Source organism: Molossus molossus, unplaced genomic scaffold, assembly GCF_014108415.1.
Source record: "Molossus molossus isolate mMolMol1 unplaced genomic scaffold, mMolMol1.p scaffold_m16_p_3, whole genome shotgun sequence".
In the NCBI taxonomy this organism is placed as follows: Eukaryota; Metazoa; Chordata; class Mammalia; order Chiroptera; family Molossidae; genus Molossus; species Molossus molossus.
The window spans coordinates 69,802,823-69,826,256 of record NW_023425366.1 but is presented as its reverse complement, the minus strand read 5'-3'; the positions used below and the strand labels follow the sequence as shown (position 1 = coordinate 69,826,256).

At 33.2% G+C, this 23,434-nt stretch overlaps 1 protein-coding gene across 4 annotated transcripts in view; it reads left to right on the top strand.

Annotated features, from left to right (window-relative positions):
- The window catches only part of CHD1 (chromodomain helicase DNA binding protein 1), an 84,810-nt gene extending 71,453 nt beyond the window's left edge, over positions 1-13,357 (top strand). For 2 of the 4 annotated variants that reach the window (XM_036280840.1, XM_036280841.1), the window contains 5 exons: positions 821-999; positions 7,517-7,613; positions 8,636-8,687; positions 9,447-9,657; positions 11,555-13,353. In XM_036280840.1, coding sequence (XP_036136733.1) covers positions 821-999; positions 7,517-7,613; positions 8,636-8,687; positions 9,447-9,657; positions 11,555-11,900 — 885 coding nt within the window. In that variant the 3' untranslated portion in view covers positions 11,901-13,353. Of the gene's footprint in view, positions 1-820; positions 1,000-7,516; positions 7,614-8,635; positions 8,688-9,446; positions 9,658-11,554 lie in introns of all 4 variants that reach the window. The other 2 variants (XM_036280844.1, XM_036280843.1) reach the window with 2 other exon arrangements.
- The last annotated feature ends 10,077 nt before the right edge of the window (positions 13,358-23,434 follow it).

Here is a 23,434-nt window from a genome sequence, read left to right as displayed (position 1 = left end):
TAGCATGCCAGTGATATGTAGGCCAAGGATAAGGTTCATTTCTTTCAAACACCCCAAACTCTCTGACCTCTAAAATACAATAGTAACAAAATTCATCATTAGGCACTTTGCTTTGTCCCAAAGGTTTAGTAAACTAGACAATTTATACTAGTAGCTATTTTGATTTTAATAGCTTTCCTAGTGTGTTATATAAAGATTCTTTTTAAATGCTATTCTATTCTAGTGAATATAGGATATTAAGTTATATTTTGAAATCTTTTATTATCTTTTAACATTCCATGTTTAAGATTGCTTAGGATAGTTTGATACAGTGTAAAAACTACAGTTTTTACAGAAGGTAAATAAAATCCAAAGTTTTTACTTACACAAAGACTGATTTTAAATGATAATGAAATCCTTGTTTCCAAAGAGAATCTGAGAGGGAAACCCCTGATATTTAAGAGATGAGGTGAGATTTTAATGGTTATTTTACTATCAAATACTATATTTACTCATGTAAATCATTTAAAGAAGATCTTTGTTATCCTGGCCAGTTTGGCTCAGCGGTTAGAGTGTCAGCCGGAGGACCAATGAGTCGCAGGATTGATTCTGGTCAAGGGCATGTACTTCGGTTGTGGTTAGTCCCCGGCCCTGGTCGGGGTTGTGCAGGAGGCGACCAGTCAATGTGTCCCTCACGACAGTGTTTCTCTCTCTCTTCCTCCTTCTCTATCTGAAGATAAATGGAAAAATATCCTTGGGTGAGGATTAAAAAAATAAAGATCTTTGTTGAATGTGTGTTTTTAATACATGTTATTTATGTTCTCATTTTCCCCTTTTAAAGTGTAAAGAAAGAATGAGGCCTGTCAAAGCAGCTTTGAAACAACTTGATAGGCCTGAGAAAGGCCTTTCAGAAAGAGAACAACTAGAGCATACTAGACAATGTTTAATAAAAATTGGAGACCATATCACGGAATGTCTGAAAGAGTATACAAATCCTGAACAAATCAAGCAGTGGAGAAAGTAAGTGATGTACTTTTCTGTAAATGTTAAATTTGTAGTTATGTAACCATCTATTTGTCTCATATTTCAGTTTATTTTTCTATTTTTGAAATTGAATAACAAATGTTTAGAGAGGTAACTTGAGGATGATTATTTTTATTCTTCCTTTAAAGCTTTTTTATTCATGAATGATCGCTTAATTATGATTATCATAGTGGGTATCTATGGCTTTAAAAAGATAATGAAAGCTATTTCATTAAAATTTATATTGCATTTTATTTTTTTTATTCTTCACAATTAACCACATTATTCTCAGTTGTATCTTTAGAAACTGGTGTGCCAAATAAATACATTGATGTTATATTTATTTAGCAATTTATCTTTTGGGTATGAGTATAAAGCCTTGTAAAAATGAATGACCTCAAAAAATGTCAAATTCAGAATTCCACTTGATTTTAGAAGCAGTAGCAACACAGTTGATCTTAAAATTGTAAAATGAAACTGTTATATTATTATACAAGTACTTCATGATGACCAGATCTAGATCAGTGTTAGACCAAAGTACTACACGACTTAGGAAAAAAATAAAATGAACACAAACCAGTCCCTGAGAGCGGTGCTATACATCAAAACAAAAAACTAATAACATATTTCTGGAGGAGTGATTATGATTACTCTAAAGTAATAAAATAAAATAAAAATTCCAGCCCTGGCCAGTTTGGCTTAGTGGTTGGAGCGTTGGCCTGTAGACCAGAGAGTCCCAGGTTTGGTTCCTGTTAGGGGCACGTACCAAAAAAAAATTCTATACCTGTCCCCTTTCTCCTTAAATTCAACCAGAACCCATTTTAGGGAGCAGAGATAGGAAGTTGATCATGTAAATTATGCTGTCATGTGTAAAGAAATTAAAGCCATATATGGATAATATTAATGGCCTAAAGTCATGTGCCTTTAATACCTTGGAGTAGTGACTAAAGTTGGCATCAGAAGAACTGTCAGCCCCTATCTTGACTAATTTGGGCCTTTATGAACTTTAACAGTTACCAGTACAGTTAACAGTATCTCAGAGCTCCCTGGTATTATCTGTGAAATGGTAACATCTGTATTTGAAGCTGTTTATAAATTGTAAGGCATTACATATTTTCTACTTAATGAATGATAAAAGTAAGATATGCTTTGAGGAATGGGAGACAATAATTCTAAAGTGCTATATTTATATATTCTAGCTTAATCTCTTATTTTTGTTTGGAATATATATATATTGATTGGAGCTTTAATGCTGTCCTTAAATACCATAAAACAATTATTCCATCCTTTTCAAGTTCTTTCAACTCATTTGATGATTCCCAAAGCTCAGAGCCGTAGAACAAAAATACAGTAAAATTCAATTATACATATATTAGCTTTCATGGGAATCTATCTTCTTTACATTCAAGATCCAAAGTTAAATGTTTTCTGTCAGTAGCTCCGAAACAAGTTTTTGATTGTTACTTATCTGTGATAAAATTGGGAAAATAAAGGTAATGCAGTGAATTATTCTTAAAGCTAAATTTAGTTAATTTAAAGGATTATATTAAACATCTTACCTACTTTTTGTGTACAAGAGCTAGGTTTCTATCTGAAAATATTTCATTGTGTACTTATATACCACTTTTTTAAACCTTATAATTAAAGTTTAGATTTTTGAGGTTATAAAGAGGGAGAAAATCTATTTTACTTGCTAGAAAGATTAGAAATAAACATCTTGTTGAAATTATATAGTGACTAATACAAATATATGCTATTTCAGATTTCGTGTATTAGAAAAAAGGGGGCAAGGTGAGAACACCTCTAAAACAAGAGAGACAAGTAGCCAGGAGACTTATTTCTTCATGTGTGTTTTTTCCTCCAAGGGTTTGATCCTTCTCTTTACCCAGCTGGGCAACTTACCTTTTTGCTTTTCTCTCACTTAGTTCTTATCTACCTTGACTTCATTGATAATTGATTACATAGGGTAACATAGTCTAGGGAGTGCTTCTTAATTTTTTGGACCATTTCTTACTATCCCATTGGTAAAAGAACTGAGACATTGTGAAAAGGCATAACAGAACTTTTAAAATAAGTTTTGGGGTTAATGTGGTATATTAACTCGCAAAACTTAGCAAGAATAAACTTAAAAATTGTGCATTTTATTGTATGTATATTTTATTTTTTAAAGAAAATAAACATGTATTGACTAGTTAATGATATATATACATACTTAAATATTTAGGAAGAGAAATACTAATACCTGCATTTATGTTTGAAATGCAACCAAAAATTACATGGATTGACAGAGAGATGGATATATGAAATGCTATGTCATAGAACAAGCGTAGTAAAATGTTACTAGAATATAGGTAGTAGGTATATGGGTGATCATTGTAAAATTCTTTTGTCTTTGATGTATGTGTGGAAATCTTAATGGTGTTGAAAAAATAAACAAAATAATCTATGAATATGTATGTGAAAGTGTCCTATTAATTTAAAATAGCCTGGTAATAGTCTTGATACCTTAATGTGCTACAATTTATTTCAGTATGATTTTACAAGCTATGAAGTAACACTATTAGGAGCAAATTTGGAGAGTATTATGCATATATATGTCCATTAAATACAAGGATATAGGTGACTGCTCTGTAAATTGCAATGTGTTTTACAGACTTGTTTTTGTAAAATTATAGGCCAAAATATTGATAAAAAATAAGTATTATTATATTATTATATGTTGCAGTTAAGGAAACAACCTTCACAAACTAAGTTGATAATACTGATGGTAATTTATGTAATTAACAAAGCAGAGAAAGCCACAAATGACTTAATAACACTGATAAGAATTCTAGAAAAATCACCAGATACCAATCTGTATGCACATGTGCTGGGATAATTTTACAGTTAATGCATAACTCACAGACTTATGCATTCCAAAGTTTACTTATATCTAGCAAATTTTTAGTTTTTTACTAGCCAGCAGCTATTTCAACGTAAAAAGCTGGGAAGTACTTGTCTTAGTGGAAAGCGAATTAGGAGCCCTGTTTTCTAGCCTTCTTAGTTATATGAGTTTAGGCAAGTCACTTAGCCTCAGTACCTCATTTGCTTGTTTATTTTAAAAATGGGCTGCTATATTTACCATTCCCACCTAACGGTTATTTGTGAAATTAAATAATAGAAAAGAGCTTTGAAAATATAAAAACTGATGCCCTGGCCGGTTTGGCTCAGCAGTTAGAGCTTCGGCCTGCGGTCCAGAGACCCGGGTTCGGTTCCGGCTAAGGGCACGTACCTCGGTTGCAGTTTGTCCCCGGCCCTGGTTGGGTTGTGCAAACCACTCGATGTGTCCCATTCACGTCGATGTTTCTCTCTCTCTCTCTCTCTCCCCCCCTCCCTCCCTACCTCCCTCCCTTCTACTCTGTCTGAACAAAAAATGGAAAAATGTCCTCGGGTGAGGATAAAAAAATAATTAAAAAAAGAAAATATAAAAACTGAGAAATAGAGGAAGATATAAAAAAGTGGAAGCACATACCTTGTTCGTGGATTGGAAGAATTAACATCCAGAAAATGTCCATACCACCCAAAGCAATCTATAGAGTCAATGCAATCCCCATCAAAATACCAATGACATATTTCACAGAACTAGAACAAATACTTCAAAAGTTTATATGGAACCAAAAAAAGACCCCAAATAGCCACAGCAATCTTGAAAAAGAAGGACAAAGTAGGCGGGATCACAATACTGGATATCAGGTGATATTACAAAGCTACTGTAATCAAAACAACCTGGTACTGGCACAGGAACAGGCACATAGATCAATGGAATAGAACAGAGAACCCAGAAATGGACACAAAACATTATGCTCAATTAATATTCAACAAAGGTGGAGTAAAGATAGTCTCTTTAATAAATAGTGTTGGGAAAATTGGACAGCTACATGGAAAAAATAAAACTAGACCATCAACTTACAACATATACAAGAATAAACTCAAAATGGATAAAAGACTTAAATGTGACTTGTGAATCCATAAAACTAGAAGAAAATGTAGGCAACAAAATTTTAGACATCATATGCAGCAGAATTTTCACTGATACATCACCTAAGGCAACAGAAACAAAGGGGAAAATGAACACATGGGACTACATCAAACTAAGAAGCTTCTGTACAGCAAAAGAAACAACCACCAAAATGGAAAGGCAACCCACTGTATGGGAGAGCATAAATGATACATCAGATAAGGGGTTAATTTCCAAAATATATAGAGTGCTTATACAACTCAACAAAAGGAAGACAAAGACTCCTACTAAAAAATGGGCAGAGGAGCTAAATAGATACCTGTCCAAACAGAATATACAAATGGCCAAGAGACATGAAGAAATGCTCAACATCACTAATCATCAGAGAGATGGATGCAAATTAAAACAACAATGAAGTATCAACTCATCCCTGTCAGAATGACCACCATCAACAAATCATCAAACAAGTGTTGGTGAGGGTGTGGAGAAATGGGGACTCTAGTACACTGCTGGTGGGAATGCAGACTGGTGTAGACACTATGAAAAACTATGGTGTTATGTCAAAAAATTAAAAATTGAATTGCCATTTGACCCAGTGATCCCACTTCTAGGAATTTACCCTAAGAAGCCTAAAACACCAATCAGAAAGAATATATCTACCCCCATGTTCATAGCAACACTATTTACAATAGCTGAGATCTGGAATCAGCCCAAATGTTCATCAGTAGACGAATGGATTAAAAAGCAGTGGTACATATACACAATGGAGTACTATGCAGCTGTAAGAAAGATCTCTTACCTTTGAGATATCGTGGAGGGACCTGTTGAGTATTTATGCTAAGTGAAACAAGTCAAGCAGAGAAAAACAAATATCACATGATCACACTTATTTGTGGAATATAATGAATATAACAGTCTGTAAAACAGGGTAGTCCCAGAGATGTGGAAGTAGGGTACAGACTGACAATCCCCAGAAGACGGGGTGTGGGGGAGAGTTAAACCACAGAACTTATATGCATGTATGCATAACCAATGGACATCGGTAACAAAGCTGGGGACAGGGTGGGGAAGAAGTGGGAGGAGGGTGACAATGGGGGGAAAAGGAGAAACATCTGTAACAGAGAGAGAGAGAGAATATAAAAACCATCTAATATACCTGTTATCGATAGTATCTCATGCAAGTGTTGATAACTTAATGTGTACTTTGTAGTGATAAGCAGTAGATGCTTACTATTTGAAATATGTCAGCCATTTAGAAATCCCAAAATTAAATGCTTTCATATAATTTCTTCCATAAAATAGAATGAAAAGTTATTTTCCAGTTAAGAATTTTTGCTTTTTTCAGATCATCTTCTATTTGTGTCACTGGAAGATGACTTTCTTTTGGGAAGTCATTATTCATACTAAGGGGGTTATTATTTATTTATTCATTTTTAAATTAAGTTTTATTTTATTTATCATTTCTCACCCATGGATATTTTTAAAGAGAGAGTGGAAGGGAGGGAGGGAGGGATTGGGAAAGCGGGGGTGGAGAGACACATTGATTGGTTGCCTCCTGCACACACTTGACCAGGGCCAGGGATCGAACCTGCAATCTAGGTAGGTGTTCTTCACAGGGAAAGGAACCCGTGACCCTTTGGTCAATGCTCTAACCACTGATCAACACCGGCCAGGACTATTAATATTTTTTCAATTCCTTAAAATAGATTGATTGACTCATTAAGGATGTTGCTCTTGGGTAATCTGCTAAAGTGTATCATTGGCTAATTAATAATTTCTATATCCTGCTTATATAAGCAAGATTCAAAATCATGTTTTACAATGCCTACTGAAAAACATTTAAGAAAAAGTTGTGAATATGTGAAACCATTACTATTTCAGTGATAGCAGATAGACTTCAGCTCATGTGTCACTGATTATGAGTGGCTGTTGAAGTTGTGTTGAGAAGTATTCATAGGATGCATGTGAATTTATCATGAAAGAGTATTATGATCAATTACTAATTCTCACCTTGAGATGGCAAGAAAGGCCTAAAGACTCCATGCTGTTCATGGTTTATAGTGTCTGGTCATGTTATTCTCATGACCATTGCATTACAATTATAAAATGACAGTTGTGTTTTAATGTATTATTTAGGACACTTCTTTCACAAGCGTATATTATCTGATGGTCTGTTTACTCAGACTAACATAGCTTGTTCATTTTATTATTAATCTGAATCACATGAGTCCTTTCCTGATTTGTAAATTTACATCTCTGGTTTCAATTTAGGATTGGTTACTACTTTTCACTCCAAAAATTATAAAATGAAGAGATTTGGAAGAGAAGTAAAACTTCAATGTTTAGAGTCATTTAGAGTTTTATCCATATCTGCAGTTTTAAAAAACACTAGAAATAATCTTATTAGACTTTATTCCATAGAGGGCAAAGTTTGTGTGTATGTGTGTTTCTGTCTGGAGGGAATTAAGAAAAATCTAAACATTTTTCATCAGACTGATTTGCCTTTTTTTCTTCTAGAAACCTGTGGATTTTTGTATCTAAGTTTACTGAGTTTGATGCAAGAAAATTACATAAGTTATATAAGCATGCTATTAAAAAACGGCAGGAATCTCAGGTAAATTAATGCATCAATTTTTTTTGTATTTATGTTATTAAAACTGAGACATTCTTCCTTAGAGAAAAATTCAATTAATAAATACAGAAGGAATTAAGGAAATAGAAAATTACCATTGGAGTACCACATTAAAGTTTTTGCAAGATCCTCTGAAGGAAGCAAAAATTAATGAACAAGAAACAAGATATTAGCATAGTCTAAAAGTCTAAAAGTATTAGCATGTCTTCCAAGATATTTATTAATTACAAAGAGAAACAATAACTTGTAGAAGGGAAACCGATTTGACACTAATGTAAATAAGTGATCCAGGTTAACATCTCCAGTGTAATAAGACATATCACCATCATGAACCACCTGATATGATGCACTGAGAAAGGTCTATCACTTCTGTGGTTTGCATAACCTCAGTCTAATCACAAGAAGATACCAGATAAACAGTAGTTAAGAGAGATTCTACACAATAACGGTCTAGTACTCTTCAAAAGTGTAGAGATCATGGAAGACAAGAAAAAACTAAGGGGCTGTCCCACACTGAAGGAAATGAAGACAAAAACTAAGTGTTATGTGGCGTTTCAGATTGGATCCTGGAGTAGAAAAAGGATCTCAATTTCAAATTTCAAATTTCAATTTCCATTTCAAATGGAAAAATTTGAAATCTGAATGATGTAGTTCAGGTATAGTGTTAAACCAATGTTAACTACTTAGTTTTGATCATTATACAATGGTTATTTATATAAGATACTAACATTAGGAACAGCTGGAAGAAAGACCTGTGGGAACTCTTTGGTACTATTTTTGCAGTTTTTGTTTAAGTCTAAAATTATTTCAATGTCAAATTTTTAAATAGGTCAAATAGTTCATTTAAAAAAAAGTATCTGCAAATGCTACATTTACACATTCTAGTATCTTATATAAGGACTTCTTACAGCCTAGAGATTTTATTTTGGGGGTTCCCCCCCCCCGGTTTTATAATGGTTTTTAACACCATTTAAAAGATTCTTACGTATGTACATTTATTTTAGCAAAACAATGACCAGAACAGCAACGTGAATGTTCAAGTGATTAGAAATCCAGGTAAGTCAGTCTTACTAATTGTTTTTGGGGTCTGTTTTAGATAATACCCACAATATTTTATTGAACATATTACCTTAAATAATTTGTTTTTGCTTACTATTAACTTTTTCATAAATCACCATTTACCAGTTTCTAGAAATTGTAAATTGTTAAAATATGATAAATTGTTAATATGATAAATAAAAAAAATAAATTTAGAATGCAGTAATGCATTTTTTGTACAAGAATCACAAAAGGCCCTGGCCAGTTTGGTTCAGTGGTTAGAGTGTCCGCCCACGGACCATGAAGTCCTGGGTTCGGTTTCTGCCGAGGGCATGTATGTCGGTTGCAGTTTGTCCCCGGCCCCGGTTGGGGTTGTGTGGATGGTAACCACTCGATGTGTCTCTCTCACATCGATGTTTCTCTCTCTCTCTTCCTCCCTCTCCCCTTCCCGCTCTATCTGAAGATAAATGTAAAAACGTCTTCAGGTGAGGATTTAAAAAAAAAATCACAAAAGTATATTCTGTCTCAGAAGGAAATGGACCTTACATATTTCATTTGTGATTTTTCACATTTCAGAATAAAATAACCCTTTTGTAAATCTTTATACTGCTTTAGTAGACCATTTTTAAATTCTTTAACTGCCTGTAATGGGAACTGATTTTCTTTAGCTAGAGTTGAAAAAGGAGTTCTTGTAATATAGCAGCAAAGTTACTTTTGTTTACCATGTTTTTTTTTTTTGAAGTTATTAACAAAAAATGGATTTTTTAAATCTAACAGATGTGGAAAGATTAAAAGAGAATACAAATCACGATGATAGCAGCAGAGATAGTTATTCTTCTGATAGACACTTATCTCAGTATCATGACCATCATAAAGACCGACATCAGGGAGATTCTTACAAAAAGAGTGACTCTAGGAAAAGGCCCTATTCTTCTTTTAGTAATGGTAAAGATCATCGTGATTGGGATCACTACAAGCAAGACAGCAGGTAAACCTGACAATCAATTTTTAAATTTTGCTTATTCGTGTCTCTCTCTTTTTTATTTTATTTACTGTATTTGACCTTATTAGCCATTTCAAACATCAAATAATCAAGCAACCTTATATAAAATAAGGATGCTTATTTATAAATAAGAATAAGAAAAATATGAATTCTAGTATTTTTATTAATACTAAAAACTGAATTTCTCTAAAAATTTTTTAAATTATAAATTTAACCTGTTAACCAAGCAGGATGTATTTACACATCCTAGTGAAAGAGTTCGCGCCCGTTATATGCTGCGTAATTAAAAAGGGGATTCCCGCCCTGGCCAGTTTGGCTCAGCGGTTAGAGCGTCGGCCTGCGGTCTGGAGAGACCCGGGTTCGGTTCCCGCTAAGGGCACGTACTTCGGTTGCAGTTTGTCCCCGGCCCTGGTTGGTCGTGCGGGTGGCAGCCACTCGATGTGTCCCTTCACGTTGATGTTTCTCTCTCTCTCTCCCTTCCTCTCTCTCCCTCCCACTCTATCTGTACAAAAAATGGAAAAATATCCTCGGGTGAGGATAAAATAAATAAATAAATAAAAAATAAAATAAAAAGGGGATTCCCCGGTTAACAGGTTAAGATCAAAGTGCAATAAGAACGAAAGTATAGGGAGTTCTATAATTATGTCACAGGATTCATTGTGAGTTTTGGAGAATATCAGGCTTTAAAAAAATTTTCAAAATATAGGGTAAAACAAAAGCTTGATGGAATATGGGTGACATTTGATGGAGGGAATTTTTTATTTCATTTTATTTTTAAAAATCATTGGGAAAATGTTATGTGAAAACACCTTATTGCAGTTAAATTTAATCACAGCATCTGGGACGGTACTAAAATCGGGATGTTTTGTTTGTTCATTGATTTGGGGGCTTTTTGGTGGCTGTTTTTTGTTTTTGTTTTTGTTTTTTTGAAGCCTTTAAACAGTAAACAACCTGAATATAATGATAACACAATACATTTTATTCCTTTATTAGTAAAGGAATGTTTTTACTAGTCAGTGACTCATTACTGAAAGCAAAATAAAAATAAAGATGAGAAATAAATTAGTGGATTTTCTTTGTATTTTAATTGTGCTCACAGCAATAATTTACTCTGAGAAGCACAGTTTCATTATAAAAAAGATCAACTATAGAATGGCTTTTAAAATAAGAAAAGGGCACAAAATGAAAAGAAAAAGCCATATTTGTAGTAGAAAATATTTATAACTTCACAGACATATAGAAATAATTTTTATTTTATTTGAAAAGGCAAACATTTTAGAGGTGATTTTTTTATTAGCCTGCTATAATTTCATTTTTCAGCAAACTGCCACATTTGTGTATGGGGCATTGCAATAATGGCTTATGTGTCAGGTCTTACTATATAATGAATCAAACCTAACGAAATCACTGGTATCAGCAAACCAGTGAAAATTCTCATTTACAAATTATTTCACAGACTGCATTTTAAGAGATTTCTATTTTTTTTCTGCTTAGAGTTTTAGAGGTTCATAAAAAGGCTCTGATTTCAAGTGTATTCTAAATAGTTGTAATTATCTCAATTCTAGCTTCCAGTTAATTAAGGTGCATCCATACAAATGATTCATAAAGTAAAAAGCAACCAATATAAAGTGGGCAGGTGAAATTAGATGCTATCTGTGGTGCTATCTATAGCATATAGCTTTAGTTTCATGAATAAGATAGTTTTTCAAAGGCATGCAGTAGTATTTCCAGTGATTTTTAAGCTTATAAAGTTTTATAATGAAACACTAAGCTTGTGTACAGTTAAAAGTATTTTTGTTTTATTTTTAGTAAGATGTTATATATTTGGGAACACTTAACGTGCATTATTAATTTAACTAAAATTTCTGATTTCTCTTGTTAGATATTACAGTGATAGAGAGAAACACAGAAAACTGGATGATCACAGGAGTAGAGATCACAGGTCAAATTTGGAAGGAAGTTTAAAAGATAGATCTCATTCAGATCATCGCTCTCATTCAGATCATCGCTCTCATTCAGATCATCGGTCAAGTTCTGAATATACACATCATAAATCTTCCAGGGATTATAGGTATCACTCAGATTGGCAAATGGACCACAGAGCTTCTAGTAGTGGACCTAGATCACCATTAGATCAGAGGTCTTCTTATGGCTCCAGATCTCCGTTTGAACACTCAGTTGAACACAAAAGTACGCCTGAGCATACCTGGAGTAGTCGGAAAACATAACAAAAACTGATCTTTCTGGACTTTTCTTTTAGCCATATAACATAAACCAACACAGTAATTGCCTTACATGACTTGAAAGATATAAACAGATCTTCTATCAGTAGCAGTATTGTTACTTCTTTCCAGGATGCAAGGTCTATTATCCCAACAGAAGAGAAAATATTTTTATATTTAAGGATAATGCTGCACTGTACTACAAATATTGTAGTACTTTTTTTTTTTTTTTCTTTTTTAAAGAAATGGAAAATGTTTACTCTTACAGGGACCTCAACACTGCCCTTCCATATAGGCTGGATAAAACTGTTTTTAAGTCAGTAATTTTAGACTGACCTCCATTTAAATTATGTTTGTATATGAACTTTACTCTGACCTGTGATCATGTTTCAGGAAGGAATGAAAGAGAGTTCTTTTCTTAATAAAGAAAAAACACTCAAGGATTTTGTTCACTTTCCAAAGCTACTTGTTTACATTGTACACTGCGACCACCTTGCCGCTTTTCATCACAAGCTTGAATATTTAAATTCTGTACTTATATCTGTAAAATAGCCAGGAACTTCCTGTTTGTGATCTATTATTATGCCTTTTTACATACACACAAAAAAATTGACTGTAAATTATTGTAAATAGATTAAATGAGCTTTCCTTACTTACTTCCCTTTCTCAGGCTTTTTTTGACTGTTCCTTTCCCTACCAACTCAGGCCTTCTTATTGTTTTAAAAAAAAAAATCGGTGTAATAACACTTTTTAATGATTTGTCTTGATGGAATCATTGTTTAGAATGTAAAAAATGGGGAAAGGGGCCACTTAATTCCATTAGTTCTCTTTTTATATTGACTATTTTATTAGATACATGTTATTTCCTTTTTCTTTTTTATTTTATTTTATGTTTTGGTCAATATTGTGTTTGTAGTAGCAAAATGGTGAGATGATGTGTAAAATCTAAACTGCATGCTCTGGAAACATTATTTTCAGATGCATTTGGTTTAAAAGGGTAGGTGTATGAACACTTTCAGAATCCAAAACGGCCAAAAGTTATTGTAAATCCATTTGTTTTCCCTTTTCATGTGGGCAATAATGTCATATGTGCTATGCAGCCAGGTAACATTTTAGATAAACTTGATTGACTTTTAATATAAACTGTTACAATGCACACTGATTGTATATAAAAACCTTATATATGACAAATTAAATTTAAGAAAAAGGATATGTGGGCTCCTGTAATTTTCTGCTGCATTTTTATTCCCTCAAGCACTTAACTTTTTTTTTTTTAAGTAGTAACATTTAGCTGTCAGAAAAAGGATATTTTGGTAAGCAGTTGAATATAGTTAATGTGTAGCACTACAACTAAATCTATTTTGAAGACTATGAATCTATGAAGTAAAATTTAGATCATAGAAATTTTTGTTGGACTCTGGTTTTCAGCAGATATTATTTTAGAATGCCTTATATTTATTCACAAATTTTTATTTTGTTATATTCAGTGGGAATTTTTGACTTATGTAGCATACATTTCTTGGATGTGTGCTGTGATGTAACAAATTTGAATCTTAACTTTCACAAATATATTGCTATATTCCAATAATATTCTTAAATGTGTCCCTATTGACTTAGCAGTGGGAGCAATCTATAGAAATTTGTTCATAGATGTATTTTAAAAATATTTTCCGTTTATCCAGTTAGGTCTAAAATTTACACTAAGGGCACAAAACAAAGCTTGCTTTCCGATTTTTTGTTTGTGGGGTTTTGTTTTAAAGCAGTGAATCCTCTTTTAGATAGTTACTTTGAAGAATTATAATTTTTTTTTCCTGGTATATCACATAACATGAGGAATAATTCAATTTTTAAATATCTCATTTATAATTAAATATAAAAGTGATAAAACAGTTCAGTGCTGGTAACACAGTTTTTAAGCTTTTTCACTTTTTACCACATTTACTATTAATTATTTTCACAAGATAGCAGTGAATAAAAAAATGTAATGCTTAAGGAAGTCATAATTTTAACACAAACAGATCAGGTTTGGCATTTTTAATTCATCACTTTGTAGCTGGGACATTTGCATTATATCCCATTGTGCAAATTTTGTAAAAGAACAGTACTACATTTTTTGAGACAATGGAACGGACTCTAATTTTCTTAACAATTTACATTTGGTTGAATATTTCAGTCAACTTACTTGCTGAGTTGAATGAAAAATCTAAAACTGTATGTAACATTTATTAATTGATGGAAAATATGTTCATTATTTGTAAGAAGTCAGTAATTACACAGAAAAGGAATAAGCCATAAATTTATTAAAACACATGGAGAAGAACATCAGTACACAGATATAACGGAATATTCTCTACAAAATATGCTTAATTTTTGTCTTTTACATGCTCATTCTGCTTTGCATTTTTATCCATTTGTGTTTAATTTTTCAAGGATGAGAGATTATGCATAGTACTGTACCAATTAACCTTCCACTTTATTAATATACAATAAATGATTCTTACTAAAAGCAATGGCCTGTGTGCTTATAAAGAAAATATTTTTTTCTAGGCTATGTTAGAAAATAATTTTCAGACTGGAAAGCTGTGGAAAACTGGAGTGTGAATGATTCATTATTTTCAGAGTGAGTGGCTTAGTAAAATTAGAACCTTTATAGTTGTGTATAATGTAGTAGGTTACGTATGATAACTTTTTATAATCTTTTTGTGGTTAAATAATGAGAGGGTTTTATAGATTGTATGCTGATTTACACATTTTTTTGAGATTTATCAAGAATATGCACTAGGGTTAAATGGTATGATTCTGTGCACCATATAACTTTCTGACTGGAAAATAATCTTTGGATCATAAATGGCATAGGTTTATAATGACAGTTTTGTTGGGGAGAGGGATGAAAAAGCAACTAATCTTTATGGGATTTTTTTTTAGATTTCATCTGAAACTTAAATGTGAACTGGTAATGTGGCTTGTTAACATTTTGAGTAGTTTGCTACTTAGCAAATAATGCAGAATATAATTAAAAATATTTCCGAATTGATGTATTTAAGCATAGTAGTGTAGATACCTCTATAAAACATTACTTAAATTCAAGACAATTAAAAATACAAGCAAAACTATTGAATGCTTGTTTAAGGGGAGGCGAACTAGGCCATACTGCAATAACAAAATTATCTTGAGAGAAAACGTCAAAACTTCTGTTATAATTCTTAAGGCATCATATTTTAAATATGTAAAAGAAAAAATTCAATTGGAATTGTTTTCTTCTTGTAGTAACTATAGTGGCTTTGTAGAATGCTTTATGCTAATTTATTATTTATTTAGAACCTAATTAGGTTGATTTTATTACAGGAAAAAAATCTTTGGATTCTGTATAAAGAAAGACCTAGGGGTTGGAAATAGTAGCTATGCTAAAGAATAAAAGATGTGATTACTTGGTATAGTAGAATTTAAGAAAATACAGATTTTTCCAAATATCTATCTATATAAATTCTCCAACAGAGCTTCATGTGCCAGACTTTCTATCTTAAAAGATCAGTACCTTCTCGTTAGTTTAAAAAAGAAACACCCAAACCTTTATCTGAAATAGGATTGGTAGTTCAAACTCCCAGATGAATAAGATACTTTTAATTTCATGTCCCACTTTTTAAATAAATATTAAAAGGTGTAACCAGTCTCAAAAAAAAAAACCAATAAAAACCCAGCTCATAACGGTTCTATTAAATGAGCTAAGGATGTTGGTTACATTGATGATATACATGTTTTATCTGGCATAAGTGTGGGTTGCATTGTCATTTCATTATTGTACGCTATTAGGTTTCCCATGTGTAAATGAGCTGTGGCATTGAACTGGCATCCTTGTGGGGTTTTTCTTCTTTTTTTTTCGTCTTTACTTTTTAAATCTTTGGTGTTCTGCAGTAGTGCTATGCAAGTCTAGGTGTGGTTTTACTCTCTCTGCTCAGATTTTGCGTTTTGCCCTATTTTTACTTTCTGGAATTTCTGATATTGCAATCTGTCTCTACAGTTTTAGTCTTTTTCTTCTCTTTCCATTTCTCTGGAGTATCCTCAGCTTCATCCAGTCCCCTGAACTCATCTCCATTTAGATATCTAATAGGTATCTAATCTTAAAACATATAAAACCAGACTCGACCCTTTCCTACAAATACCCTTAAAAAAAAATCCAAAATTCCATAATCTTTGATAAATTAATGTACTCAGTGTTTCACAGCTCTCTCATCCTGTGGCACTTCCCTCCTAGCTATTTTGTTCTTTTTGCCTCTTTCATGCCACTCTCATTGCTCTTAGAATACGCTAAGAAATACTTATGTTCCGAGTCTCTGTATTATTGTTCTCCCTGTAAGAAGGCCTTTATCCCTGATTTAGCAAAGCTTGCCCTCTCGCTTAATTTAGGTCTCCAAATTAATACCTTGCCCCTAGCAATTAGAATCAGGCAACACCAAAGCAGACACGCGATTAGGAATGCTCCACCCACAAGAGCTCAGGGAGACGCCCGGAGACAGGGCCAGAGTGAAGCAAGGAAATCGGTTGCGAATAGCTTACAGCCTAGTTGGCTGATTGCTTGTCCTTATTTTATAGGTGGTGTGAGCTTGCGGCATTCACAGGCTCTGATTTTGGTTCGTTTACATAGGCTGCAGTGGCATTGGAGCTACCTCAGTCTAATGGCCTCCTTGTTGAACAATTGTTAAAAATTCTCTACCATGACCACTTAATTAAAGATCATCTCTTTGATCGAGTTAACCTGCTTGTTCAGCCTTAAAACAGAATTTTATTCACCTGAGGCCTCACATAAGCTCCCCCCAGGTGAGCTCAAGTCAGTCAGTCCTGCCCGACCCCAGTGGGTTTCCAGATCTGGTGGGGAAAAATTTTTGGTTTAGGTCTGAAAGCTCATAATGCAAAAGTACAGAGCTCGGGTCCAGGATACGAGAGGGACTTCACCAACCACCTCGAGAGACAGCAGGCTCAAGGACCTCCACAGGTACACTTGGTTGCTCATTGCTCCTGGGGCCACGGTGGGAGATGGCCTTTGGTTTCCTCTCTGACGCCAGAACTTTTCAAAGATAAGCTGAGGCATATACATTTGAAGAGTTTGAGTAAAAATTGATTTAAATAGGGCAGCGCCAAACCGGAACCAGTTAGGGGCACTCACGCCTCTATCATTTTATATTCCTTACTGCTTTTTCTTCTAGCACTTATCAATACTTGTCTTCATTTGTTTTTCATTTGTCATTCAGTGCCTCACTAGAATGTAGGTTCCAATGGACTTTATTTTCTTCACTGCTGTATCCCGAGCACCTAAAACCAAGTGACTCATACCAAGTTTATCTTTTTATTATTTTGGTGTCTTTCCCAGAAATACTGTCCCGTTACTGAATTATTTTCCTTGCCATTGTTACCTGATTTGTTACTATTACTGGAAACTTTTGTATGCCTTATCAGTATCTCTGTTATTAAAATCTGTGTACTACCTCCCAGTTTTTAAGCTGGACTAATAATCACCTGAGAGGTACTGGAGAAATATAGAAACACCTGAGTCTCATTTGTAGGAATTAAAATGGGCCCCAAGTAATATGATTTTAGGGATTTAAATATTTATTTAATTGACTTGAATAATAGAAACTAATTCTACTGTTATAGATAGGTAATAACACTTATACTTATGTATAAATGAAAAATGTATTTGTAATTTATGGATATTTAGGAAATATTCTTTGAACAGATAGAGATGTATGTAATAGAATACAAAATGTCTTGGTTTGTCTATATTATTTCCTTATCCTTTGAAAGAAAATGTTTTTAGATAGCATGATACATTATCTTTTTCTACTTACAAATAAAGAACACAACTTGTAAAAGGCATTATAATACAAGAGAAATATGTTGCATTTCCAATGTTTTTAAAGTGAAATAGCAAGAAAAAATTTCCCTCACTGGTACTTACTATTTTTATTCCCACTTAAAAATTTTATGTCATGTTTACATAAGGTAAATTCATCTTTTTTAGGTATACAGTATGAGGAACTTTGACATATTATACTGATGCAACCACCAATATATCCAAGATATAAAACATTTCCAACCTAGCCCCTGGCAACCACTGATTTTACCCTAGTGTTTTACTTTTTTGATAATGTCATATGAATGGAATAATACAGAATTTAGAATTTTGAGCCTGTATTTCACTTAATATAATGTTTTTAAAATTCATCCATGTTTTTGCATTTATCAATAGTTCACTCCTTTTTATTTCTGAGTAGTCTTTTTTTGGGGTATACTACGATTTGTTTATCCATTCACCAACTGAGTTTCCACTAGTCAGTTGGAACTATTATAAATAAGGATGCTATAAATATTCATGTACAGGTCTGTGGGTAGACACATTTTAATTTTTATTTGGTAAATACCTTGGAGTTGGATTGCTGAGTTGTATGATAAAGTGTATTTTTTACTTTATAAAGACTACCAAACTATCTTCCAAAGTGGATATACCATTTTACATTCCCACTAGCTACAAATGGGAGTTCTTACTACTCTATCCATGTAAACATTTTGTATTTATGTTTTTTTCATTTTAGGCATTCTGATAGGTGTGTAGTGGTAACTTAATTTGCATTTTATTACAAATATTCAAATTTTTAATGTGTTTATTTGTCATTCTTATCTCTTTGGTAAAGTATCTGTTCAAATTTTTTTTTATTTCATAAAATAGAATTGTTGATACATGCAACCTATCAGATAAACTGCAAATATTTTCTTCTTGATTATGACTTATCTTTTCTATTTTCTTAACAATGTCTTGAAATGCAGACTTTTAAAATTTTTATAAACTCCAGTTTGTCCATTTTTGTTATTTGTGTATGTGTAGAAATCTTTGTCTAACTTGAGGTCACAAAGAAATTTCTCCTATGTTGTCTTCTAAAACAATTATAGTTTTAGAAATTACATTTAAGTCTGTGTTTTTGTATATAGTGTGAAATGTGGATCTAAGTTGTGTGTGGAGTTGTGTTGGGTTTCATTTTTGTTTTTTTGGAGATTTTATATATATATTTATATATATATATATATATATATATATATCCATTTTTTCCAGTACCACTTGTTGAAAAGACTGTTCTTTTCTATTGAATTTTTATTCTGCCTTATTGAAAATCAGTTGTCCATATTATGTGCGGGCCTGTTTCTGACAGACCTGCCGTGTTAATTTTTATTTCTGTCCGTATGTCAACAAACACTATCTAAATTTTGTTTCAAAATTCCTTTGCTATTTCACATACATTTTAGGATAAATGTCAATTTCTACCAAAAAACCTGCTGGGATTTTGCTTGAGATTTTATTGAATCTATAATCAATTTGTAGAATACTGACAATGTAACAATATTGAGACTTCTGACTTATTGACACGGTGTGTTATCTCCATTATTTAGGTCTTTAATTTCTCTCATCAGTGTGTTTTTTCAGTGTACAAATCTTGCACATTTACTGTTAAATTTACCCCTTAGTAGTTCATATTTTTCTGCTATTATAAATTTAACATCGTAAGTGTTCACTGATATTTAGATTTGACCTTTATTCTTTTGACCTTGCTGTACTCACTGATGAGTTCTAATAGCTTGTTCCAGATTCTCTGAGATTTTCTACATAGATTATCATATCTTCTATATGAAAAGAAAGTTTTATTTTTATCTTAATAATAGTTTTGCATTTTCTTCTTGCCTTAATGTATTTTCTGTGACCTCTAGTGTGTTGGTAAGAATGGGCGTCTTGACTATTCCTGTCCGGGGTCGGGGGAGGTAAGAATTTTCATTCATTCACCCCTGGATATGCTATTAGTTGCAGGTTTTCTTGTAGAGGACCTTAATCTTATTAAGGAAGTTCCCTTCTAATCCTAGTTTTCTGAGAATTAAAAGAAAAATGATATTTGGTTTTTATTCTCTCTCTTTTTATTTATTTATTTATTTTTGATACGTGCCCCGGGACTCTCGGGTCCACAGGCTGACACTCCAACTGCTGAGCCAAACTAGCCAGGGCTGGTTTTTATTCTTATGGTTTTTATAACCATAAGTACTTATTCATGGGATATATACACCTGTTGAACAACTCCTTAAATCATAGACTCTGATTGAAGACTGCCACCATCATTTCCTGTTCCACGTTGATTTTCTCATAGTACCAGCTTTTTATCAAAAAACAGTTTGGACTGTAGTGGGATCTAATGGTGAAACTGAACTATCTCATGCTGCTCGTTGTTATGGATTGATTAAATTAAATGTTTTCCTCAAAATTTTAAAATTTCCTGTAGCATCCCTGTGTTTTTTCACTGCATTTGCAAATTATAGCACTCAGCCTTTAAGGATTCATTAACATTTAACTGATTCATTTTTCCATGCTTTTTACTCCCTCTTCCTGTCATTATATGTCAAATATAGTGTACAGTTTGTGTATATCAGCTTCTTTTGGAGAGTCTTGTAATTCTTTATAATTTAGCTCACTTGGTTGCCTGTTGACCTCTGCTCTCTAAATAGGGAAAAAATATGATTACTTAGATTAACCATTTTTTTCTTGTTAGGATAGGAGGAATATTCTCTTATTGTTATTTACATCTTAAGAGGGAAACTCTTAAAGGGGTGGTTTTTATTTAGTCAACTTTATTGAGGTATAGTATACATATAATTGCACTGTAGAGTTTGGTGATATTTGAGAAATGCATGCACTAAAATAATTATGATATAGAATATTTCCATCACCTCAGAAGTTTCCATTGTGCCCTTTCCTGCTCAATCCCCATACTTAAACTGTAACCCAGGAAACCACTTACTGATCTGCTTTAAATCACTATAGATTAAACTTACCTAATTACAGTTTAATAAGTAAATTTATGAAATTATACAGTATTCACTTTTTTCTGACTTTTTTGCCCAACATAGTGTTTTTGAAATTATTGCTCATTCTTTTTTATTGCTGTGTAATATTCTATTGTATGGATATATCCTCATTGGGTTTCTAGTTTTTAGTTAATACGAATAAAACATCCATGAACACTCATTTACAAGTTGTTTAGTGCATATGTTTTCATTTCATGGGTAAATACTTGGAAAATAATTGCAGTCGTATGGGAAGTACTTACTGAACTTTTAAAGAAAATGTCAAACAGTTTGTACAGCCCTGGCCAGTTTGGCTCAGCGGTTAGAGCGTCAGCCTGTGGTCCGGAGAGACCCAGGTTCGGTTCCCGCTAAGGGCATGTACCTCGGTTGCAGTTTGTCCCCGGCCCTGGTTGGTCGTGTGGGTGGCAGCCACTCGATGTGTCCCTTTCACATCGAGATGTTTCTCTCTCTCTCTTCCTCTCCCTCCCTCCCACTCTATCTGAACAAAAAATGGAAAAATGTCCTCGGGTGAGGATAAAAAAAAAACACAAAAAAAACAGTTGTACAGATAGCCATACCATTATGAAATATGTGAAAGTTCCAGTGTTCTGCATTCTTGACAGTGCTAGCGGTTGTCATATTTTGAAAGCTATTATAATAGTTGAGTAATACAGTCATGTTATGGTTTTATTTGCATTTTATTAATTTATTATTTGTGATTTTATTATTGTTTTATTTTATTGATTTATTAATATAAATCTGGCCATTTATATGTCTTATGTGAAGTACCTGCCAGATCTTTTGCCTGCTTTGTCATTGGGTTGTTTGTTTTGTTATTGATTTGGAAATTTTATTTTTCTGCCATAGGATAAATTTTATTTTTTAGAGCAGTTTTAGTTTCACAACAAAATGGATCAGAAGCTACAGGGATTTCCATATGCCATCTGCCCCTGCACATCCATAACTTCCTCCATTATCAGCATCCTTCATAAGCATTTTAATATGTTCTGAATACCAGTCCTTTATCAGATATGTGTATTATAAATATTTTGTCCAAATTTATAGCCTACATTTTTAGCAGTAATTTTCAAAGAGAAGTTAAATTTTATGAAGTCCATTTTCTAATTTGTTCCCTTAATATTCCATATGTTTTGTATCCCTTCCAAGAAACCTTTGTCTGCCCTGGCCAGTTTGGTTCAGCGATTAGAGCGTCGGCCTGCGGTCCAGAGAGACCCGGGTTCAGTTCCCGCTAAGGGCACGTACCTCGGTTGCAGTTTGTCCCCGGCCCTGGTTGGTTGTGCGGGTGGCAGCCACTCGATGTGTCCCTTCACATCGATGTTTCTCACTCTCTCTGTTCCTCTCTCTCCCTCCCACTCTACCTGAACAAAAAATGGAAAAAAATGTCCTCGGGTGAGGATTAAAAAAAAAAAAAAAAAGAAACCTTTGTCTGCCCTATGGTCACAAAGATTTTTCTTTTTCTAGAAAAATTATAGTTTTAGTTCTTATGTTTAGGTCATTGTTTCATTTTAAATTTTATTTTCTTTATTGATTTTTAGAGAGAGAGAGATAAAAACATCAATGAGGGAGAACATCGATTGGCCGCCTTCTGCATGCCACCCCCCCCCCCCCCACACACTGGAGATCGAGCCTACAACCTGGGCATGTGCCCTGACCGGGAATTGAACCAGCGACCTCTTGATTCATGGGTCAGTGCTCAACCACTGAGCCAACTGGCTGGGTGATTGTTTCATTTTAAGTTAATTTTTGTGTATGATGTGAGGTAAGAGTTGCAATTCATGTTTTACTCTGTGAATATCCAGCTTCTCCAGCAACTTTTATTGAAAAAGGTAACCATTTCCTTCTTGAGTTATTTAATCATTTTATCATTGAATTACTTTTATTGAAAAAGGTAACCATTTCCTTCTTGAGTTATTTAATCATTTTATCATTGAATTATTTGACCTCCTTATGAAATATTACTTGACCACCTGTGTGTATATTTCTAGACATTATATATTTATCCCTATGCCAAAATAAAATGATCTTGATTACTATAGCTATGTAGTAATTCTTGAAGTCGGGTAGTAAAAGTCTCCAAATTTGTATATTTTCCAAATTGTTTGGCTACTCTAGGACCTTTGTATTCCTCTGTTTATTTAGAGTCAGCTTGTAAATTTCTACCTGAAAAATCTTGTTAGAGTTTATACTGAAATTGTTTTGAATTTGAAGATAAATTTGGAGAGATACTGGCTTCCTAAAATTTTCATCCATAAATATTGTTTATCTCTCCAATTATTGTGTGTTTAATTTTTCCAAATGTTTTTTAGTTTTCAGTGCATTGGATTTGCATTATTTTGTTAAAGTTATGAATTTAATATTTTAGATGCTATTATATTTCAATTAACTTTTTTTTATCCCACTGTATGGTTATACTATCGATTTTTGGCTGTTGACCTTTCATCCTGTAAACATGCTAAGTTCAATTCTACATATTTGGGGAGTTAATTTCTTTAGGTTTTTCTATATATATGATCATGTTTGCAAATAAAAACAACTTTAGTTCCTTCTTTCTAATCTGTATACTTTTTTCTTTTTGTCTTACTGCATTAGGTACGCCTATTAGTGCAGTGTTGATGCGGGGTAGGTGGTGACTGGCCATCCTTATC